The sequence below is a fragment of the Nyctereutes procyonoides genome, unplaced genomic scaffold (assembly GCF_905146905.1).
Source record: "Nyctereutes procyonoides isolate TBG_1078 unplaced genomic scaffold, NYPRO_anot_genome, whole genome shotgun sequence".
Classification (NCBI taxonomy): domain Eukaryota; kingdom Metazoa; phylum Chordata; class Mammalia; order Carnivora; family Canidae; genus Nyctereutes; species Nyctereutes procyonoides.
The window spans coordinates 3,160,042-3,178,614 of record NW_026575146.1 but is presented as its reverse complement, the minus strand read 5'-3'; the positions used below and the strand labels follow the sequence as shown (position 1 = coordinate 3,178,614).

The 18,573-nt window shown below is 41.0% G+C and overlaps 1 protein-coding gene and 1 pseudogene across 1 annotated transcript in view; one reads left to right on the top strand and one right to left on the bottom strand.

Moving 5' to 3' along the window:
- Window positions 1–3,447: 3,447 nt before the first annotated feature.
- LOC129500859 (60S ribosomal protein L37-like) lies at window positions 3,448–3,746 on the bottom strand (annotated as a pseudogene).
- A 10,109-nt stretch (window positions 3,747–13,855) lies between these two features.
- EPM2A (EPM2A glucan phosphatase, laforin) overlaps window positions 13,856–18,573 on the top strand; it is a 99,428-nt gene continuing 94,710 nt past the window's right edge. Inside the window, exon 1 of the mRNA XM_055310596.1 lies at window positions 13,856–14,175. Within this exon, the coding sequence (XP_055166571.1) occupies window positions 13,875–14,175 (301 nt within the window). The 5' untranslated portion in view covers window positions 13,856–13,874. The remainder of the gene's footprint in view (window positions 14,176–18,573) is intronic.

Below are 18,573 nucleotides of genomic sequence, written 5' to 3'. Positions count from 1 at the left end.
TGTAGTTTAAGCAAATCCTTAAATCATTCAAAATCATTTTGTCTGGTCAGACACTGAAATGATATTCCTTATAGTACTCTACAATTTATTTTATTACTTTACAAATTTCAGAAGTCAAGAAAAATGCTACCTTTCACCTCTTTTTAAAATTATATAAGTTTCTTAGAAATCTATCCATTCTTGATTTTGAGACACTAAGTCAGAATTATTGTCCAGTTTTCTTCATGTTATCTTTAGCTTAGTTCCAATAAAAGAATCACATCTAGATAGTGAGTAGAAAAATTATCTTGGGGCAGCTGGGGTGGCTCAGCTGTTTAGCACCGCCTTCAGCTCAGGGTGTGATCCTGGAGACCCGAGATTGAGTCCCACGTCCGGCTCCCTGCATCGAGCCTGCTTCTCCCTCTGCCTGTGTCTCTGCCTCTCTCTCCCTCTTCCTCTCATGAATAAATGAATAAAATCTTAAAAAAAATTATCTTGATATTTTTAATATTTTCCACTGAAGATGTAGCTTGTATTATGTTTGAGAACTTATATGTACTCTGACTATTGAAAACTTTTTTTCCTCATACCATAGTAATTAGTTTTGTATTTATTCTCAGCAAGGCTAGAGTTCATTATACATATAGATCTTAGATCTTTAAAGTACAACTTTTTTTCCTAATAACGGATCACTCTTAATGTGCTGTGAAGGAAGAAAGATAGCTAACGTGGTTCAGATATTTCAAAAGAATTTGCTAGAAGTTAAAAACTAAGATAAATAAAAGAAGGTAGGTCAGAGGGTAAGATGATTAGATGAAATAGTAATTAGCTTATGGAAATTAGATGGAAGAGTCAAGTAGAAAACAAAAGAATTCCTGTGCATGATAGACAATGAAAACCATGATAAAGAATGCTTTTTTAAGCTTCTACTTTCATATCTTGAAAATGTTAGGTGTATCTTGAAAAGGTTAGGTTGCACAGGAGCATTACACCAAAGATTTCAAGTTTTCTGCTTCAGAATAATATCAAACTCATACAAGATGAATTAAAAACTTCTCCACCAAAGTGTATCTTTATCATAGCAAGAAATGGATAGACTTGAGAGGCAACCAGAAAAGATCTTACCTCTGTGAATTTGGGAGTTAAATTCCTCCTGTTGATTATCTACATTATTGCACTAATTAATACATATCCCCCCAATTGCTTAAATTGAGTCCCAAGAATGTGAAATCAACATTTAAGAAAATAGTACTTTTTGTACTTCTTAGTTTAATTCAACTTTCTTAGTATTAAATATTAATAATTACTTTTTTAGGTTAGAAATACATTTTCAAGGATGGTACGGCTTCTATTTTTATTTATTTATTTTAAATGTTTTATTCATGAGAGACAGAGAGAGAAAGGCAGAGACACAGGCAGAGGCAGAAGCAGGCTCCATGCAGGGAGCCCGACATGGGACTTGATCCCAGGTCTCCAGGGTCACGCCCTGGGCCGAAGGGAGGCACTAAACCACTGAGCCACCCAGGCTGCTCCTGGCTTCTATTTTTAAAAGTCGATCCCTAAATCTCTACTTATATAATTTTGAATTGTTTTAATAACCTTGATTTCCTCACTTCTCAGTACTATATTTGCTGTGTAATTAATTTAATGTCATTTGAACTGTAGCATTTTTTATGAGGTAGCAATAAAATCAAAGCCTCCAAATATTTTATAAAAAAGTATAAGGCATTTAGAGTCAAAAGCTTTGGATTCAAGTATCAACTCAGCCACTTGCTAATTTGTAACAGAGAAAAAAATTAAGTAACCAGTTAAGTTTCAGTATCTTAACCAGCAAAATGGAATCATAATTTCTAGTTAAGAGGACTTTATTAGAGAATGTAACCAAAATCTGAAGCTCAGTGACTGCCACAATGTAGCTCCTATTAAATGATCACTTCTATTATTACCAAACTATTTAAGAACATTCAAGTATTTTGAAGAAATTAGACATTTTCCTAAATATTTTGCATTTTTATTCAGATGTTTTGCTTATCTAAACAATGAGGTGCCATTTAGACTGTTCTGTATAAACAAATACTAACCCTGTGAAATTTCTTTATGCCTAAAATAGTTTTGTTTTGCATATTTCTGCTTGTAGAAAAATGTCACACTTTCAGTTTTCCAAGTACAAATTGTCAAACAGGTCCAATCTAAAAGAGAGCTGTTTTCTGAAGCCAGTAAATACAAGGGAATTTAGTAAAATTTTCCTGATTTTACCATTTTCCCATTGTTACCTAGCAACCAGCTAATACTTTAGAAAAACCTCCTTTTTGTACTAAATTACCATTGAAATTTGTTTCTGCAGCCAAACTGAAGATCAAATATGCAATCATAGTTTCCCTGAAGGACACAGTTGGAACCTAGCTGATACTGCCTCATCACCACTAAAAGCCCAATGTTTTACCCTTCCTACTTAGAAATATCATTATGTGTTGTTACTTATGCATAATAAATTCATAATAAAGTTTCTGAGAGTGGCTGTAAATGGTAATGTGTTGTGCAGCCAACCAGGCGTCTTTAATACCTAATATGTGCCAGTCCTCCAGAAACATTTTATTTGTTTTGAGGACACATTAAATAAAATGTAATATGAGTAAGGCAACAGTCCATTCTGGTTTGCCTGGGATGAATCTAGTTCATATCTATTGTAAGTCAATTAACACTGTTAACTATTTTACCATCTTTTTTCATTCTCAAAATTTATCTGCTTTAGACAATAAGTTACATGGTCACCCTGGATCTGAAAAATTTGGAGGCAGTTTGGAAGAGGACAATAGAAATAATTAGAGGCATAGGAAAAGTTTCTATGAAGAAATGACTAAAAGAGTTAGATTTATTTATTGGTTGAAGAAAAGGGTAAACTTAGGGAGATTTCTCTTCAATGAGAAAATACAGAAGAAGGTACTCTAAGAGGAATCAAAAGCCTTGGTCTGCTTTCAAACTCAGGTCTGCATAGAATTAAAACTGCTACATTAAAGATCTGCTGTATACAAAGTAGAGATTTAAAAGATGTACATGCTGGATTGCACCCAATGAAGGTTATTGTTTCGTATTTTGAATATTACTTAAAGAACAAATAAGCTATGAACATACTCTATGGTCGCAGTTCTACTTTTTATTTTTATTTTATTTATTCACGAGAGAGAGAGAGTGAGGCAGAGACACAGGCAGAAGGAGAAGTAGGCTTCACACAGGGAGCCCCACGTGGGACTCGATCCTGGGTCGAAGGCACCAAACCACTGAGCCACCAGGGATCCACCCAGGGATCCCAGGAGTTCTACTTTTATAGAACTACTTATATAGTTTTGGTTCCCAGAGACACTTGTGCAAATGTACACCAGGATGTACGTATCACGCTGTTAATAGCTTTATGTTTTTTTCATAATTTTTCAAACCCGGAATGTTTATTGTGACTAATCGTTGAAATCCTTAAGATGAACTGGATGCTGCAGCAGCTGCCCTCTTGAGCTTAGGTGTTGTTCTTTCACGGAATCCAGGTCTGAATCTGTGGTATACAATTTTAAGGTGCCTCATTCGACCGGTCCGGTGCTAGTAGTACCAGCTTTTAGCCTTGGCCCTCCAGTTATACTTTCCCTTCCTCTTGGCAGGGTAGCCACATTTGCTGCAGGTGGACTTCTGAAGGTGGTAGTAGGCCTTAGAGCCACGCGGTGGCACAACGTGTGCGTCTTACTGCGATGCTTTCCAAACGATGACGACCCCTTTGTCATCTTGTTTCCGCGGCAGACGCCCAAGAGCTTTATGTTGGTAATAGGGCCATACTGAAAATAATTCATCTATTAACAGTGAAATTGATAAAATATGGGGTATTCAACCAAAGAAATATGCTGTACATAAACAAAAATAATTGAACTATATACTCACATGCCACAATATGTATGTGTTTCCAAAACACTGTTGAGCAAAAGGCTTAAGTTACAAAAGAAAACATGCAACATGGTTTCATTTCTACAAAATTCAAAAAAATAGGTGAAACCTAGTTTCTTTATATGGGTGCTCCAAAAGCAAATCCTAAATCAAGGATTTAGGTTCAAGTATTAAGTTGAAACATATGAAAACTGATACTCAATCGTTTGTGATTTACACAAATGGCAAATATGGTTCAGTGAAAGAGTTTATTTGGGAGGGAATGAAAATGCAGTAGAGGTGGGGAAATAGATAAGGAACAGAAGCAGATGATATAGGGTATATTTTCAAGCCAGTTACCACTGTGGATGACGAGAGCCTAATTCCATCAGGGAAACTCAAGGGAGCCAGAATTTTGGACATACCAGAATTAACTTATTTTAGGGGCAAGGAAGTTAAGATATTTATACACCATTTCCTGTTCTTTTTTCTGGGAGGACATGCAGTAAATACGATGTAGGGCAGATATGCTGCCAACCCAAGAAGGACATGTGATATGAGAGGGACAGAAACCCTGGTGGTTTTAGGTCATAGATATCTTGAGGATTTTGTGACCAAATCATCACCTCGTCCTGACTGAACACCTAATGCTTCAGCCTTTCCCAAAAGGCTGCTTGAAGGGAGTGTGTAAAGAAAGAGAAAACAATAGGGAATATTTTATAGGTTGGAAGTTGGGAGGAGAGATTCATCTTAAGTAAGTGGGGTGTAAGACTAGTGGTCTCCTGGCTCGGGAGATAAGGAACAGCATCAAGATCAATCCCCGTTTACTTTGAGGTCCTTGGTGGGAGGGGGATTGTCCTCCCACTGGAAGGTAAAGTAACATATGAGAATGATACACCTCCAGTTCCTGAGTACAGGGATCAGTGTATTTTGTTGCAAAGTGTCAAAGACCTTCTTCCTTTTTTGGATGGGTTAACCTGGAAAGAAGGTAGGATAATAAATTTTTCTACTCTAAAGAATTTTAAGATTGCTCTTGAACATACCCGAGGACAATACAATTTCCTGGAATATCTCAAGGGAAGAAGTAGGTTTATTTTTTATTTTTTTTTAATTTTTATTTATTTATGATAGTCACAGAGAGAGAGAGAGGCAGAGACACAGGCAGAGGGAGAAGCAGGCTCCATGCACCGGGAGCCCGATGTGGGATTCGATCCCGGGTCTCCAGGATCACACCCTGGGCCAAAGGCAGGCGCCAAACCGCTGCGCCACCCAGGGATCCCCAAGAAGTAGGTTTAAAATGCTGATGATATGTGGAACTATAACCTTTAAAATATAGTAGAAGATATTCTTAAAAAGCTTTATAATTTTACTGTTCACAAAACCAAAATATCAGTAATATTTATTTTCTTGAAGAAAATAACTTTTCTCAGTCATTGATGGTGTATGTTCTGGTGGATGAACCATTAACACTTGAAGTTACCACATAGAATGAAGAGGAAGAGCATGGGAACAAGAGGAAGTGTGTCTCTCTGATAATCCTTTATGTTTTAGAAATTTAGATGTATAGATGAAAACAAATAAATGAGAAACTTAAAAAAATGTTTTTATAAGAGTCCCAGTTTCCTCATGTATCAAACAAAGAGACTGGAACATGGATCTCCTTCTGGCTTTTAAAACTCTGCCATCCTGAATACAATTGTTCTTTCTTTGAATTTTCTAACTTAGGGCAATGTGGTAAACCAATTCTATGAAATTGACTATTCAAGGCATTAATCTGGTGAAATAAATTATGTTTTCATTTATTCATTCTATGGAGGAATTTCTTTTTTTTTTTTTTAATTTTTATTCACTTATGATAGTCACACACACACAGAGAGAGAGAGAGGCAGAGACACAGGCAGAGGGAGAAGCAGGCTCCATGCACCGGGAGCCCGACGTGGGATTCGATCCGGGGTCTCCAGAATCACACCCTGGGCCAAAGGCAGGCGCCAAACCACTGCGCCACCCAGGGATCCCTATGGAGGAATTTCTAAATTGATCATAGAATCAATTTCTCCTCCACCTGGCACATAAAAACTTAATTAAACCACAGTATTTTTTTTCCAGGTGAATTTACCGGCCCTGCCGTGACTATGTCAGAGCTGGACACTTATTGAAAATTAAAGATTCTGGAAAATCAATCCTTTCCCCAAAGTGATAATAAATCATACTTTCTAAAAAGAATATTACTGCAGCCCAAAGATATTTACTTAAAAAAAAGCAATCTCATGTACCTAATGTAATAATACTTCAGGAAGTTTGATAGCTAAATGAGAATATTAAATATATATTAGCCTTGCCATGATTAATACTGTTTGCCTGCTAAGCTTGTGGGTGGTGCACTCATATATATACTCACTGCTACAGCTAATATAGCAAATAGATTAGAACAATTTACAATAGGGCAGCCCGGGTGGCACAGTGGTTTAGCACCACCTTCAGCCCAGGGCATGATCCTGGGGACCTGGGATCGAGTCCAATGTCGGGCTCCCTGCATGGAGCCTGCTTCTCCCTCTGCCGGTGTCTCTGCCTCTCTCTCTGTGTCTCTCATGAATAAATAAATAAAATCTTAAAAAAAATATGTAGTGGTATTTTGTGACTGGCCTTTTGACACAGCATAACATTTTCAAAGTCAAGCCATATTATAACATACATCAGTACTTTATTCTTTTTTTTTTTACTTTATTCCTTTTTATGGCCAGATATAGCACATTTAGTTGATTTGGTCATCAGTTGACAGACATTTGAGTTGTTTTCAGTTTTTGGCTATTAGGAATAATGTTGGTATGCACATTCACTTGCAGATTTCTGAATGGACATATTTTTTCATACCTTGTGAAGGAGTGGGATTGCTGGGTCATATGGCAGCGCTATGTTTAAACTTTGGAGGAACTGTCAAATTGTTTTCCAAAATGGCTGCACTATTTTACATTTTAATCAACAACAAAGGAAGTTTCCAATATGTCCACATCTTGATACTTTCTTTTTAATGCTATCATGAAAACCAGTAAAAACAATAGCAGCAGCAGCAGCAGCAGCAGCAGCAACAACAACAACAACAACAACAACAACTCTTGGAGTATGAGGATGAACAGCAACTTGGCCCCAATTTCAGGGAGACAATGTGGGCATGGTGGAGACTGGAGTGTCAGGAGTTCAAGCGCATCCAAAGGGGGAGGCAGACCTTTCTCAGCTCCAGCCCATTGTGCCTTGGAAGCTGTGGCCCCTTCCTGCAAAATCTAGTTTTTCAAGAAAAGACAAAAATTTGGATATTCCTGTGAAATTTTCCAATATTTATATTTTGGCAACGAATTAAATAAAAGGTCATGTATGCCTGACAGTTGTGGTCTGCTGTTTCGTGCCCTTTGCTACAGAGAGTACCCCCAAGTGTCTAAGATCACGGACCAATGATGTTGCCGCCACTATGTTACTTCCCTCAGAAGGAACAAGAGTTGCTGTTGTTACAATTTTCCCATCCAGAGGAACTCCTCCCTACCCTTATCCCACTCCACCCCCCTTTGTAAATCCTACAAGCCCTTTTTTATGTGGAGGCATAGGGAGAATAATGCCTCACTCTATTTGGTCACAGTTACCTGAAATTAAAGGGAAATGTGCTAAGTCAGGTTAAGAAAACTGTTTCTCTCATAATAGCGGTCTCTGGCCTCCTTCCAAGGAAGGAAGCATTTGAATTTTTGTTTCCTGTTTCGTTCATCTCTTGGAGTTCCCTGAGCTACAGAAGGGCTGTGGAGTGTCTGGTGCAGTTCCTGCATAACCGAGTCTTAGCAGAGAGTGCAGACTCTCCCACAGGGCAGAGCCCAAAGGCCCACGATATTGACATAGTGGATGTATATAACGTCTAGGTTACTGTTCTGTATTTATTTATTTATTTATTTATTTATTTATTTATTTATTTTTTATTCATGAGAGTCACACAGAAAGAGAGGCAGAGATATAGGCAGAGGGAGAACCAGGCTCCATGCAGGGAGCCCCATGTGGGACTTGATCCTGGGACTCCAGGATCACCCCTGGGCCAAAAGGGGGCGCTCAACCGCTGAGCCACCCAGGCGTCCCTAGGTTCTAAACCTAGTTAGAGACCTCTGTATTCGTCCAGGCTGCTGCATATATGCTGTTTACAGCTGTAATTTTACTAAGGATCTGTCCCAATGAGTAGTATTGAGGTTTGCCAACTGTATCTAAACAGTTGTGTGTGTGTGTGTTTTGTTTTGCTTTCTTTTGTTTTTGTTTTTACACTTTTAGAGTAGGGCTGTAGCTTATATATGCCTTTTTGAAAACTGGAAAAATTCCCTGCCAGGAGAAGGAAATAGTGAATTTTGTTAGCCTTGAGCAATCGCAGCCCCCAAGACTTTATATGTAGATTTGCCTGATGGCACTAGGCTTACCCAGGAGCAGATATTTTATGGGAGGAAAGAGGCACCCAGAACAAAAGGCTTTGCAAGTGCAGCAGGGACTGAGTTTCAGCACTGCCCCTGCACCCCTCATCCCTTCCTCCCAGGGCTTCTGTGTTGGATATGAGTTACACAACCATGTGCTGAGTCTTTGCCTGCAGAGGCTACTGGGTCAGGGATTTCTGGGTGCAATTCCTGCTTCATCATTTGTTAGCTGTATGGCCTTAGGCAAATCAGTTACTGTTCAAACAATTTGTGTTCTTTTCTGGATAATGGAGATTATAACTACGTCATAGAAATGCGGACTAGATTAAATAAGATGTGTTTGACACTCAGCTCAGTGCCTAGCCCATGGTAGACAGGAGTTCAGTAATCAAGATGTTATTATTATACGTTTTTTAAAAAAAGATTTTATTTATTTATTCATGAGAGACATAGAGAGAGAGACAGAGGGAGAAGCAGACTCCCTGTGGGGAGCCGGATGTGGAACTTGATCTCAGGACCCTGGGATCACAACTTGAGCCAAAGGCAGAAGCTCTACCACTGAGCCAACCAGGTGCCCCTATTATACATTGTTAAGAAAGAGTATCCAAAACCTAGAACTGAGGTGTAGGGTGACTGCCTGTCCTGCGCGCTGGAACAGTGTCCTCCGGGTCCATTCGAGTTATTTCATTCTCTACAAGATTATTTGTGCCTGCTTTATGTTACTACTTACTATTGGTTAGGGCCCTCACCCCCAAAGCTATATATTCAATATTGTAGATGTTTATCTGTTTAAGATGCAAGTGATTTCTGTGAGGTAGGATAGATAAATCCGCAGGTTACAGTTTTATTGCTCAGTGGGAAATTAATCACTTTTGTATTTAATCTAGTAATCTTCTAGCAGTCTTTCAGAGTCTATATACATTAGATCTGTAGTTCTTTTTGAAATATTTTTACCATCCTTCTGGTTCCCTCATTAATTTATATGAGAGTCATTTTGGAAAATTATACTTTGACAATGTCCATAGTGCATGTTTGGACAAGTATATACTTTTGAGTAAGTGGCTAGTTCCACTGATTAAAGTATGAGTACACCTCCTCCTCCTCAACTATTTCTGCATTTCCAGGGAAGCTCATAGTCTCTACTCAGCTCCTGCTTTATCCTTTCTTTCCTATTGAAGGTCAACGGGGTTTCACTTCAGTCTTCTCCTTTCCAGTTACTATCAACTCTTGCTTTCCTTTGCAGGATCCTCATCAGTGTCCAGTTGAAGTAAAGCAATGTTTTCAAACCAACCTGTTTGTCCTCCCTTCTCCATGTCAGAAGTAAGCACCCTAAATAGTCTCACTTTTAAAATATCAACACATACAATGATTAGGAAAATAAGCAAAGTGTGAATTAGAAAGTGTTCAAATTCTTAATAAGTACTTGCCAGGCTTGCCTCCTCCACCCCTTGCCCCCCTGCTCTGCTGTCCTTCCCAACCTTATTCTCCATTCCCCATTTAAGTACAAATGAGCCAGCTCTACTTTTAGCTAACCTATTTCCTTTTTCTCAAACTCTTTGAAAGGTCCCTTGGGAGTTTCAAATCATCCCTTCCAGCCACCACTCTTTTATTCCTAAGGGTTATCAAGCCCTCTACCCTTTTTGAGAAAGGTGCTAACTAGCCTGCCATTCAAATTCCCACAGACCTAGGAGGATCTTTTTCAATTTGAAGGAAGCTCTAAACCGTGTCTCTAATCTCAAGGTCCAGCCACCTGGCTTGACCCTCTACTTTCCCTAGGAAAAGCCAGTTGAGGTCATTGCCTAACAGAATCCAGACTTGATCGACCTGTTGGGAAGTGCCCAGAGGAGGTGTGGGTGTTATAATGCTGACACCAGCAGGTGTAGGAGGGTGGTGGGATGTGCCAGGGAAGGGACAAGTCAATGTCTTTTGAAAAGGCATATGCTTCAATGTAATTTTATACTTATACTGTTTTAAAAAATCGATATTTCTATAGCATAAATTACAGGAAAAATGCATGGCTAAACTGACTCTTGGTGATACAATAAAAATGCAGTACTTGTCTATACGGTGGGATGGGGTGGGAAGTGGAATTGCTGGAATCTCCTGCAGATAGGAGATTTTTATATGCATTAACAAAAGGACATGGATTTTTTAAATAGTTGAGAAATGTGGAATTTTTGGACAAAGCCTTGGTATAGTTCAAATCTGTCTATTGCTCCAGATCCTCAAAGGGATTTTCAAGTAGCTTAACCTACAATTTTCCAACTCAGAAAAAAGTAAGCTGCAATATGCAAAATTTCTGAGCTGTAATCAAATTCTCTAAGGAAGGTTTTTGTTTGTTTTTATTACCTTTTTTAAGCTACAAAATTGGAAATAGTATATGTGGCACATTTAACTCTTAGTATGTTCTGACAAGTAATAAACTAATGCTTATAACGGTCCCTGAACTATTTGGGTGAAATATGGTTTGCATCAGTGAGTGTGTGTATACATATACAATATTATAAAGGAAGATTTATGATAACTCACTGACTAGTGGAAAGATTGCTTCAGAAAACATAAATTACCATAGTTGCAAATAATAGCTTTCCCTGAGGGAGCTTTGAAAGAATTTACATTTGAATTGGATCCTGAAACTGTAAATGTGAATTTATCACCCATTCTTTAAGAAATATCATGGCTATATATAAGATAGCACTATAGAAATAAAATTCAATGACAACAAATTAGTTTGGTCTTCCAAAAATTATTATCAGAATTATGTTACTTTACTGAGCTCATTCTTGCTCTAAATTCAGCTTGTCTTCAGAGCATTAAGAATCTGACCTCAAATGGATTCCATAAATAATCACTTTTATTAAATACCATGATTCTTTGAAATGTAAAAAGAAATATCACATGGAGAAACTCAACCAGGAAAAAAAAAAAAAAAGCTGGGAATAATGCAGCTTAATAACTGGTGAAATTTTTCACCTTGACTTTTCAAATTTGTGTTTCCATTGTCAACAAGGTAGATGTATAAAGGAGTAACAATGACTATTTTCTGGGGTCTGAGGTCAAATCCACTCTAAATACCACGATATTTGTGTCTTTATAGACTCTTGGATTATTTTAGATTCATCTGTTTTCATCATTTCTAAGGATGAAATTGGTTATAGGAAATAGTTATAGGAAGTTATTTTTCATTAAGAGCTAGTGGAGAATACCTCACTTAAGTATGGTGGGATTTAAAGGCATTCTGTAAGTGATTTTCCTAGAAATCAAATTATGTGTACATTATGTGTATTATATATCCCTTTAACTGTAAGTGGAAAGAATGACTTTCAGCATTGGCTCTGTCCCTTCCTTGCTGTGGGCTGCTTACTAAAACTCTGCACCTTTCCCTCAAATATTAAAATGGAAATATAATATTTGTTACTTCATAGGATCGGTGAGAGAATTAAATGAGATAATATGAATTTGAAAACCACATGCTTAGTTCATAATAAGGGCTCAATGGCTATTACAACTTTTGACAAACGATTGACAAAATATGATTGAGGCTTTGGAATATGTCCTTCTGGTCTTGTTCTTCTTTCCAGTTGCATCTTACTTAATTCACAATGTAGCCATCATATTTGTACTATATTTCAATCTATGCCATAAAATAAGCTTTATTTATTAAACATAAACAAGTTCTATTTTAATGCCATTAAAATAATGAATGAGATACATTTGTAATCATAGAATTATGGTCTTTGTTTTACCTTGGAAAGGCCTTGGAAGTATATTCTCTATAAGGGATTAAAGGGGGGGTACTTCCAACTGTTAAAATTACTCCTTTATGATGAGAGAAAAGGAAAGAAAATAATGCCTCTTGAACAAATATATTGCCCACTTGCTTTTTCTTTTCTTTTTTTCTTTCTTTCTTTCTTTCTTTCTTTCTTTCTTTCTTTCTTTCTTTCTTTCTCTTTCTTCTTTCTTTCTTTTCTTTCTCTTTTCTTCTTTTCTTTCCTTTCTTTCTTTTCTCCTTCCTTCCTTTTCTTTTTTCTTTCCCTGCTTCCTGTTCTCTCTCCTTTCTTCTTTCCTTCCTCCCTTCTTTCCTTTTCTCCTTCCTCTCCTTCTTCTTGTTGCTATTTTATCCACGGAATGGGCAGTACTCACTTGGGACGAGCTGGTGGGAATAGTGCCATTTGGAAAGTATACAGCACAGGCTGCATAGCACAACACAATAAAGTCCTGATCTGTCAGCTCCCAGGATTCCTGCATGGCCAAATGACTCTTAATTTCCCAAAATCAGTCTAAGAATATTTTGTAACAGCAATTTGAATAAACTCACATGCAGCTGTGATTTAATGTGTGCTTTGGTACTGAATCAGCCATGTTTGGCCAGCCTTGCTGTCTTCACATTTTTCTTTGTGTTTATCCTTAGCTTAGCAACCAACCAACCAGTGAGTGGAATATCAATATTTAAGAGTGAAGCAGATTAGTTTACTGACTGTTCCACTGAGAGATCGAGTTCGTATGGTTTACATTTTTATTCTTCTTTTTGTACTTATGATATTCTGAATGCATGAAATTTTGGTCCCCCCCCCTCCATTTTTCACAGGGTTTCAAAAACTTGTAAAAATGTGACTTAGAGATATTTTATATATGTCTCTAGTTTGGATAAGAGATTGCTGTGTTACGTGTTGGTGAACATACAAATGTAAGAACAGGAGAACCACTTTATCAAAGAATCAAAAAGTAACAAATATGTAAACAGGACGGATGGTCATCTTAAGGCAGTAACAAAAATTAAATACCTCTCCCAACCCATGCAGGCTTTTTTTTTTTTTTTTGACCAAACAGCTGTAAATCTGTATTTCTTGACATAAAAACGTTTTAAGTCGTTTACTGAAAGCAAATCTTGAACAAGTTTTATTTTAATGCCATTAAAAAACAATGATCGACATACATTTGTAATCGTAGCATGGTCTTTGTTTTACTTTGGAAAGGTCTTGGAAGTATTTACTCCGAACCTGTTTTAGAGATATTAAAACTATAACAGTCTTTGAAAAAAAAAAAAAAAAAGAAAGAAAGAAAGAAAGAAAGCGAGCCTGTGCTGTTTCAGGCATCGAATTGGACCAGGCCCGGGAGAGGTGACCAGCGCCTTCGTCGCAGAGCCCGCAGAGCCCGCAGAGCCCGCAGAGCCCGCAGAGCCCTGGGTGCCGAAAGGCGCCTCTTCCACCAACCAGAGAAACCTTGAGAGCCGGCAGGGTCTTCCAAGGGGGCTATTTCATTCCCTCGTTGCAGCGAACCGGAGGCCCACGGTCAGGCCTGCCCAGGGCCCGGGGCGCCCCGCCTCACTACTATGCAGGCGGCCTTCCAGCCGCCGCTCCCTTTCCCCTGCGAGCCGCATCCACAGAATTGCGAGTCTTTGGGCAAGAGGACGAGGCCGCGGGGCTCCCGGGAGGCCGCCGCGGGGGGGGGGGCGGGCAGCGTCCTTGCCGCGGGGGGACACGTGTGCCCCGCGTGATGCGGCCCAGACCCGGGGCCGCCCCACGCCGGGAGCCGCGCCGCCCGCCGCCGCCGCCCGCCGCCATGCGGTTCCGCTTCGGGGTGGTGGTGCCGCCCGCGGGCGCCGGGGCCGCGCCGGAGCTGCTGGTCGTGGGGTCGCGGCCCGAGCTGGGGCGCTGGGAGCCGCGCGGGGCCGTGCGCCTGAGGCCGGCGGGCTCGGCGGCGGGCGGCGGGGCGCGGGCGCTGCAGGAGCCGGGCCTGTGGCTCGGGGAGGTGGAGCTGGCGCCCGAGGAGGCGGCGCGCGACGGGGCGGGGCCGGCCCGCGTGGGCACCTTCTGGTACAAGTTCCTGAAGCGGGAGCCCGGAGGAGAGCTCTCCTGGGAAGGTACGGGGGCCGCCGCTCCACCGCCGCTCCACCGCCGCCGCCTCGCCCCGCCCCCGCCCCGGCCGCCGGACACGCGGCCGCCCGCCCTCGGCCCCCGCGGCGCTCCGGCCCCGCACCCGGCCCCGGCGGCTCCCGGACGCCGCGCTGGGCCGCCCGCTTGCCATGGTCCCCGCGCGTCCCCCGCCCCCGTGCCACCGCCCCCCGCGCGCCCTCCCCGGCGCCCCTTCCCCCAGCCCCCGCCCCTCCCCCCGCCCCGCCTCCTCCCCGGCGCCCCTCCCCCCGCGCGCCCTACCCGGCGCCCCGCCCCTTCCCCCGTGCCCCGCCCCCCGCGCGCCCTCCCCGGCGCCCCTTCCCCCAGCCCCCGCCCCTCCCCCCGCCCCGCCTTCTCCCCGGCGCCCCTCCCCCGCGCGCCCTCCCGGCGCCCCGCCCCTTCCCCGCGCCCTCCCCGCGCGCCTCCCGGCGCCCGCCCTTCCCCGTGCCCGCCCCCGCGCGCCCTCCCGGCGCCCTTCCCCCAGCCCCCGCCCTCCCCCGCCCGCCTTCTCCCGGCGCCCTCCCCCGCGCGCCTCCCCGGCGCCCGCCCCTTCCCCGCGCCCCTCCCCCGCGCGCCCTCCCCGGCGCCCGCCCTTCCCCGCGCCCCTCCCCCCGCGCGCCCTCCCTCTCGGCGGCCCTCCCCCCGCGCCCTCCCCCCCGCGCCCCCGCCCCTCCCCCCCGCGGGCGCTGAGGAACCCCCCAGCCGGGCCGCTGCTACTTACTGCCTGGTAGTCCTAGTGCTTTTTCGTAGATTTGGGAGTGAACGAAATGCAAAGACATTGAGTGCATCTCTTTTTGGGTTTTTTAAAAAATGTATCGAGATATACTCTGATTTCCTAAGATTAAAAAAGCCTATATAAGCTAGTTGTAAAAAAAAAAAAATCAGATTTCAAGGTAAAAACTTGTTTCCTCCACACACCTTAAGCCCACTTGGTACTGCCCAGTACGTGTGTGTGTGTGTCTACCTACCTAGCCTGTGTCCACCTCACACACAGATTATATATTAGTCCGTATCTTGCCTTTTCTTGCTTAACGGTATGTTGTGGATACCTTTTAGTGTCACTTTGTATAGACGTATCTCATTTTTTAAATGGCAACAAAATACATTTTTAAAGTTTTTTTATTATTTATTCATTCATGAGTGACACACAGAGGGAGGCAGAGACACAGGCAGAGAGAGAAGCAGGCCCCATGCAGGGAGCCCGACGCGGGACTCGATCCGGGACCCCAGGATCAGGCCCTGGGCTGAAGGCGGTGCAAAACCGCTAGAGCCACGCGGGCTGCGCAATGGCAACAAAATATTGTGCATCTAAGTACACTTTTAAGTGGTTTTCGTGTCCCAGTTAAAAACAATAATTAGCTTAATTGAAAGTCCGTGTATAGAGTCACCTTTGAGTATTTGGCGGTGTTGCTGTAGGGTAGATTCTGAGAAGAGAAATGGGGAGGTCAGAGTATGGCCTTATTTTACATTCCAATAAGGACTGCCAAATTATACCTTGAAAAGGTTATGCCAGTGTAGGCTCGCGTCTGCCATATGTGAACTTAGCTCTTTAAATGTGGTGTGCAAAGTAGAGGATTGGAATTGTGTGACTCAGTAGCTGTCTAAAGCTGATTAAATGAATGTCTCTGTAGAAGTTTATATGACAAAAATGGGCCATCAGTAAAGAACATGAGTTTTTTTTTTTTTTTTAAAGACTTACTGACTTATTCATGAGAGACACAGAGACATAAGCAGAGGGAGAAGCAGGCTCCCTGTGGGAAGTCTGATGCCAGACTCCATCCCATGACTCTGCCATCAGGACCTGAGCTGAAGGCAGACGCTCAACCACTGAGCCACCCAGGTGCCCCAAGAGTATGAGTATTTTATAATTGCATTTATATATTATCCTTGTCCCACTGGGTTTTATGGCCAGGTGGCATTCATTGTCATTTTGTATTATCATGCCAGGAAGGGAAGGTATCCTCACCAGTTTATGCCCTTCTTTACAGGATACTACTTTTATTGATAATATTATATAATTTTTCACAATAAAATATCTGATAATTTTAATAAAAGTTAAGGACTTCCCCTTCCCTACACCTCTCCTTTTCTATTTTTAGCTTTTCTGATATTCCTTCCAGAGTTCTAAGTAATTTGCCTATCTTGCTATTAATGTATCAAGTTTAACTTTTCTGTTCTTAGATTTCGGAGTTACTATATAAATTATAAATAACATTTTAAAATTAAAATTAGACATATCTGGGATCCCTGGGTGGCGCAGCGGTTTGGCGCCTGCCTTTGGCTCAGGGCGCGATCCTGGAGACCCGGGATCGAATCCCATATCGGGCTCCCGGTGCATGGAGCCTGCTTCTCCCTCTGCCTGTGTCTCTGCCTCTCTCTCTCTCTCTCTCTGTGACTATCATAAATAAATAAATTAAAAAAAATTTAAAATTAGACATATCTATTGACAGCAGCTATTTATGCATAAATTTAACCATCATACTTCCAGTGAAATACGAGGAAATTAAGTTCACCACCTCTTCGTCCCTGCTGATTTTTCTATTTTTATTTTATATAAAAACTATATATGTATATAATTGTTGACTTGCTATTATATAGAAAATTATGTTACAGTGATTCAGTTATGTAGAAAGTCCTATTTAAGAGGATAAGAAAAAATATCTTACCTACACATTCTTCTCCCTGTCCTTCCTTTGGTTAATTACTTTCTCTACATTGGTAAGTTTTATATAACTTATATTTTGTTTTATAATTGTGGCTATCCTTTCTTGTTTTAGATTGACAGGTTGATTCTAAGAATGGCAAATTAACAAAGAGCATCATGAGAAGCATCCTAGTCAGTGTTTAGAGCAAGGATTCTGGAACAGGATGCCTGAGGTCACCAACCCATGTATAACCTTGGGCAGGTGACTTCACCTTTCTGTGCTGGCTAATAAGTCTAAAGGAATTAGAATGGGACTTACATTAAGTGTTAAATAAGTGTTAGTCGTCGTTATATTTACTGTTACAATTAGGAAATAATTATTGCAGAACCAATTAGTGCAATTAGACTCCTAAAAAAGGAAAGGTAATTCTGTGATGTGGAACCTGTGCTACCAAGAGGAAAAATTCTTTTTCTCTTCACCATAAACCATGATCAGATTTTACTTAAAATGATACCAGGATTTGTTTTACTTCATATTTAGCTGGTAATGTTCTTCTACAACTTGTTTAAAAATTTCTCCTTAAGGGCAGCCCGGGTGGCTCAGCGGTTTAGTGGCACCTGCAGTCCAGGGTGTGATCCTGGAGACCTGGGATCGAGTCCCACATCGGGCTCCCTGCATGGATGGAGCCTGCTTCTCCCTCTGCCTCTCTCTGTGTGTCGCTCTTGAATAAATAAATAAAATCTCTTAAAAAATTCTCCTTAATTTATTTTTATTTTTTATTTTTATTTTACCAGAAGCAACCCATTGATCATCAAAATTTCCTAGCTTGATTGTGGTATTTGATGAATGCCAATTTCTCATTTTTTGAAAAATTTTTGCCTTGAAAAATTGGGATTCTTCTTCTCATTTTCACTGATGTATAGCTTTCAGAGAATAGCTATCTGGGACTTTTTTTTTTTTTTTAATTGAATACCTGTGTTACATTGTTTTGGATTTCATGTCTTCCTCTTTCTTAAATATCTTACTCATTTTGTTGGATTGTATCCTAAAATAATTTTGAAGAAACAGTAAATGGGAGATAAAATATCCAGGCTCTTAAATGCCTGAAAATGTCTTTATTTTGCCCTCACACTTGACTGAACATTTGGTAGACTATTCTAGTCTCAAATTAATTTTCCCTTTGAAGGCTTTGCTTCAGTACCTTGTAGTACCCAATGAAATGTATAATTATGATGTCAAACTAAGCCCATTCCTTTATATGCAATGTTTTTTTTTTTCTTCCCCTTTTGAGGCTTTACAATCTTTCCTTAAATTAGTTTACCAGGATGTATCTGAGTTCTCTTTTGTTTATATCATTTGACAATGGGCTGGCTCTTTCCATTTCAGGAATTGTGTCTTTCAACTCAGAGAGATTTTTAATTATTTCATTTCCTCCCCTATTTTCTCTGTTCTTTCCTCTGAAATGTCTGTTAGCCAAGTAATGTACCTTCTGCATACATGTGAGTATCTTTTAAGTTTTGTCTTATATTTTCCATGATTTGTGTTTGGATGCATTTTCCGGACAGTGTTTCCCAGAACACTGTATGTTTTTTAATACTAGCTATTCCATTACCTAGTCATTACACTGGATTTTAAAAAAATTTTTGGCAATCATATTTTTAGTCTTCTACATTTTCCTGTTGTTCTTTGATTTGTTTGTTTGTTTTTCAGAGTTGCTTCTTT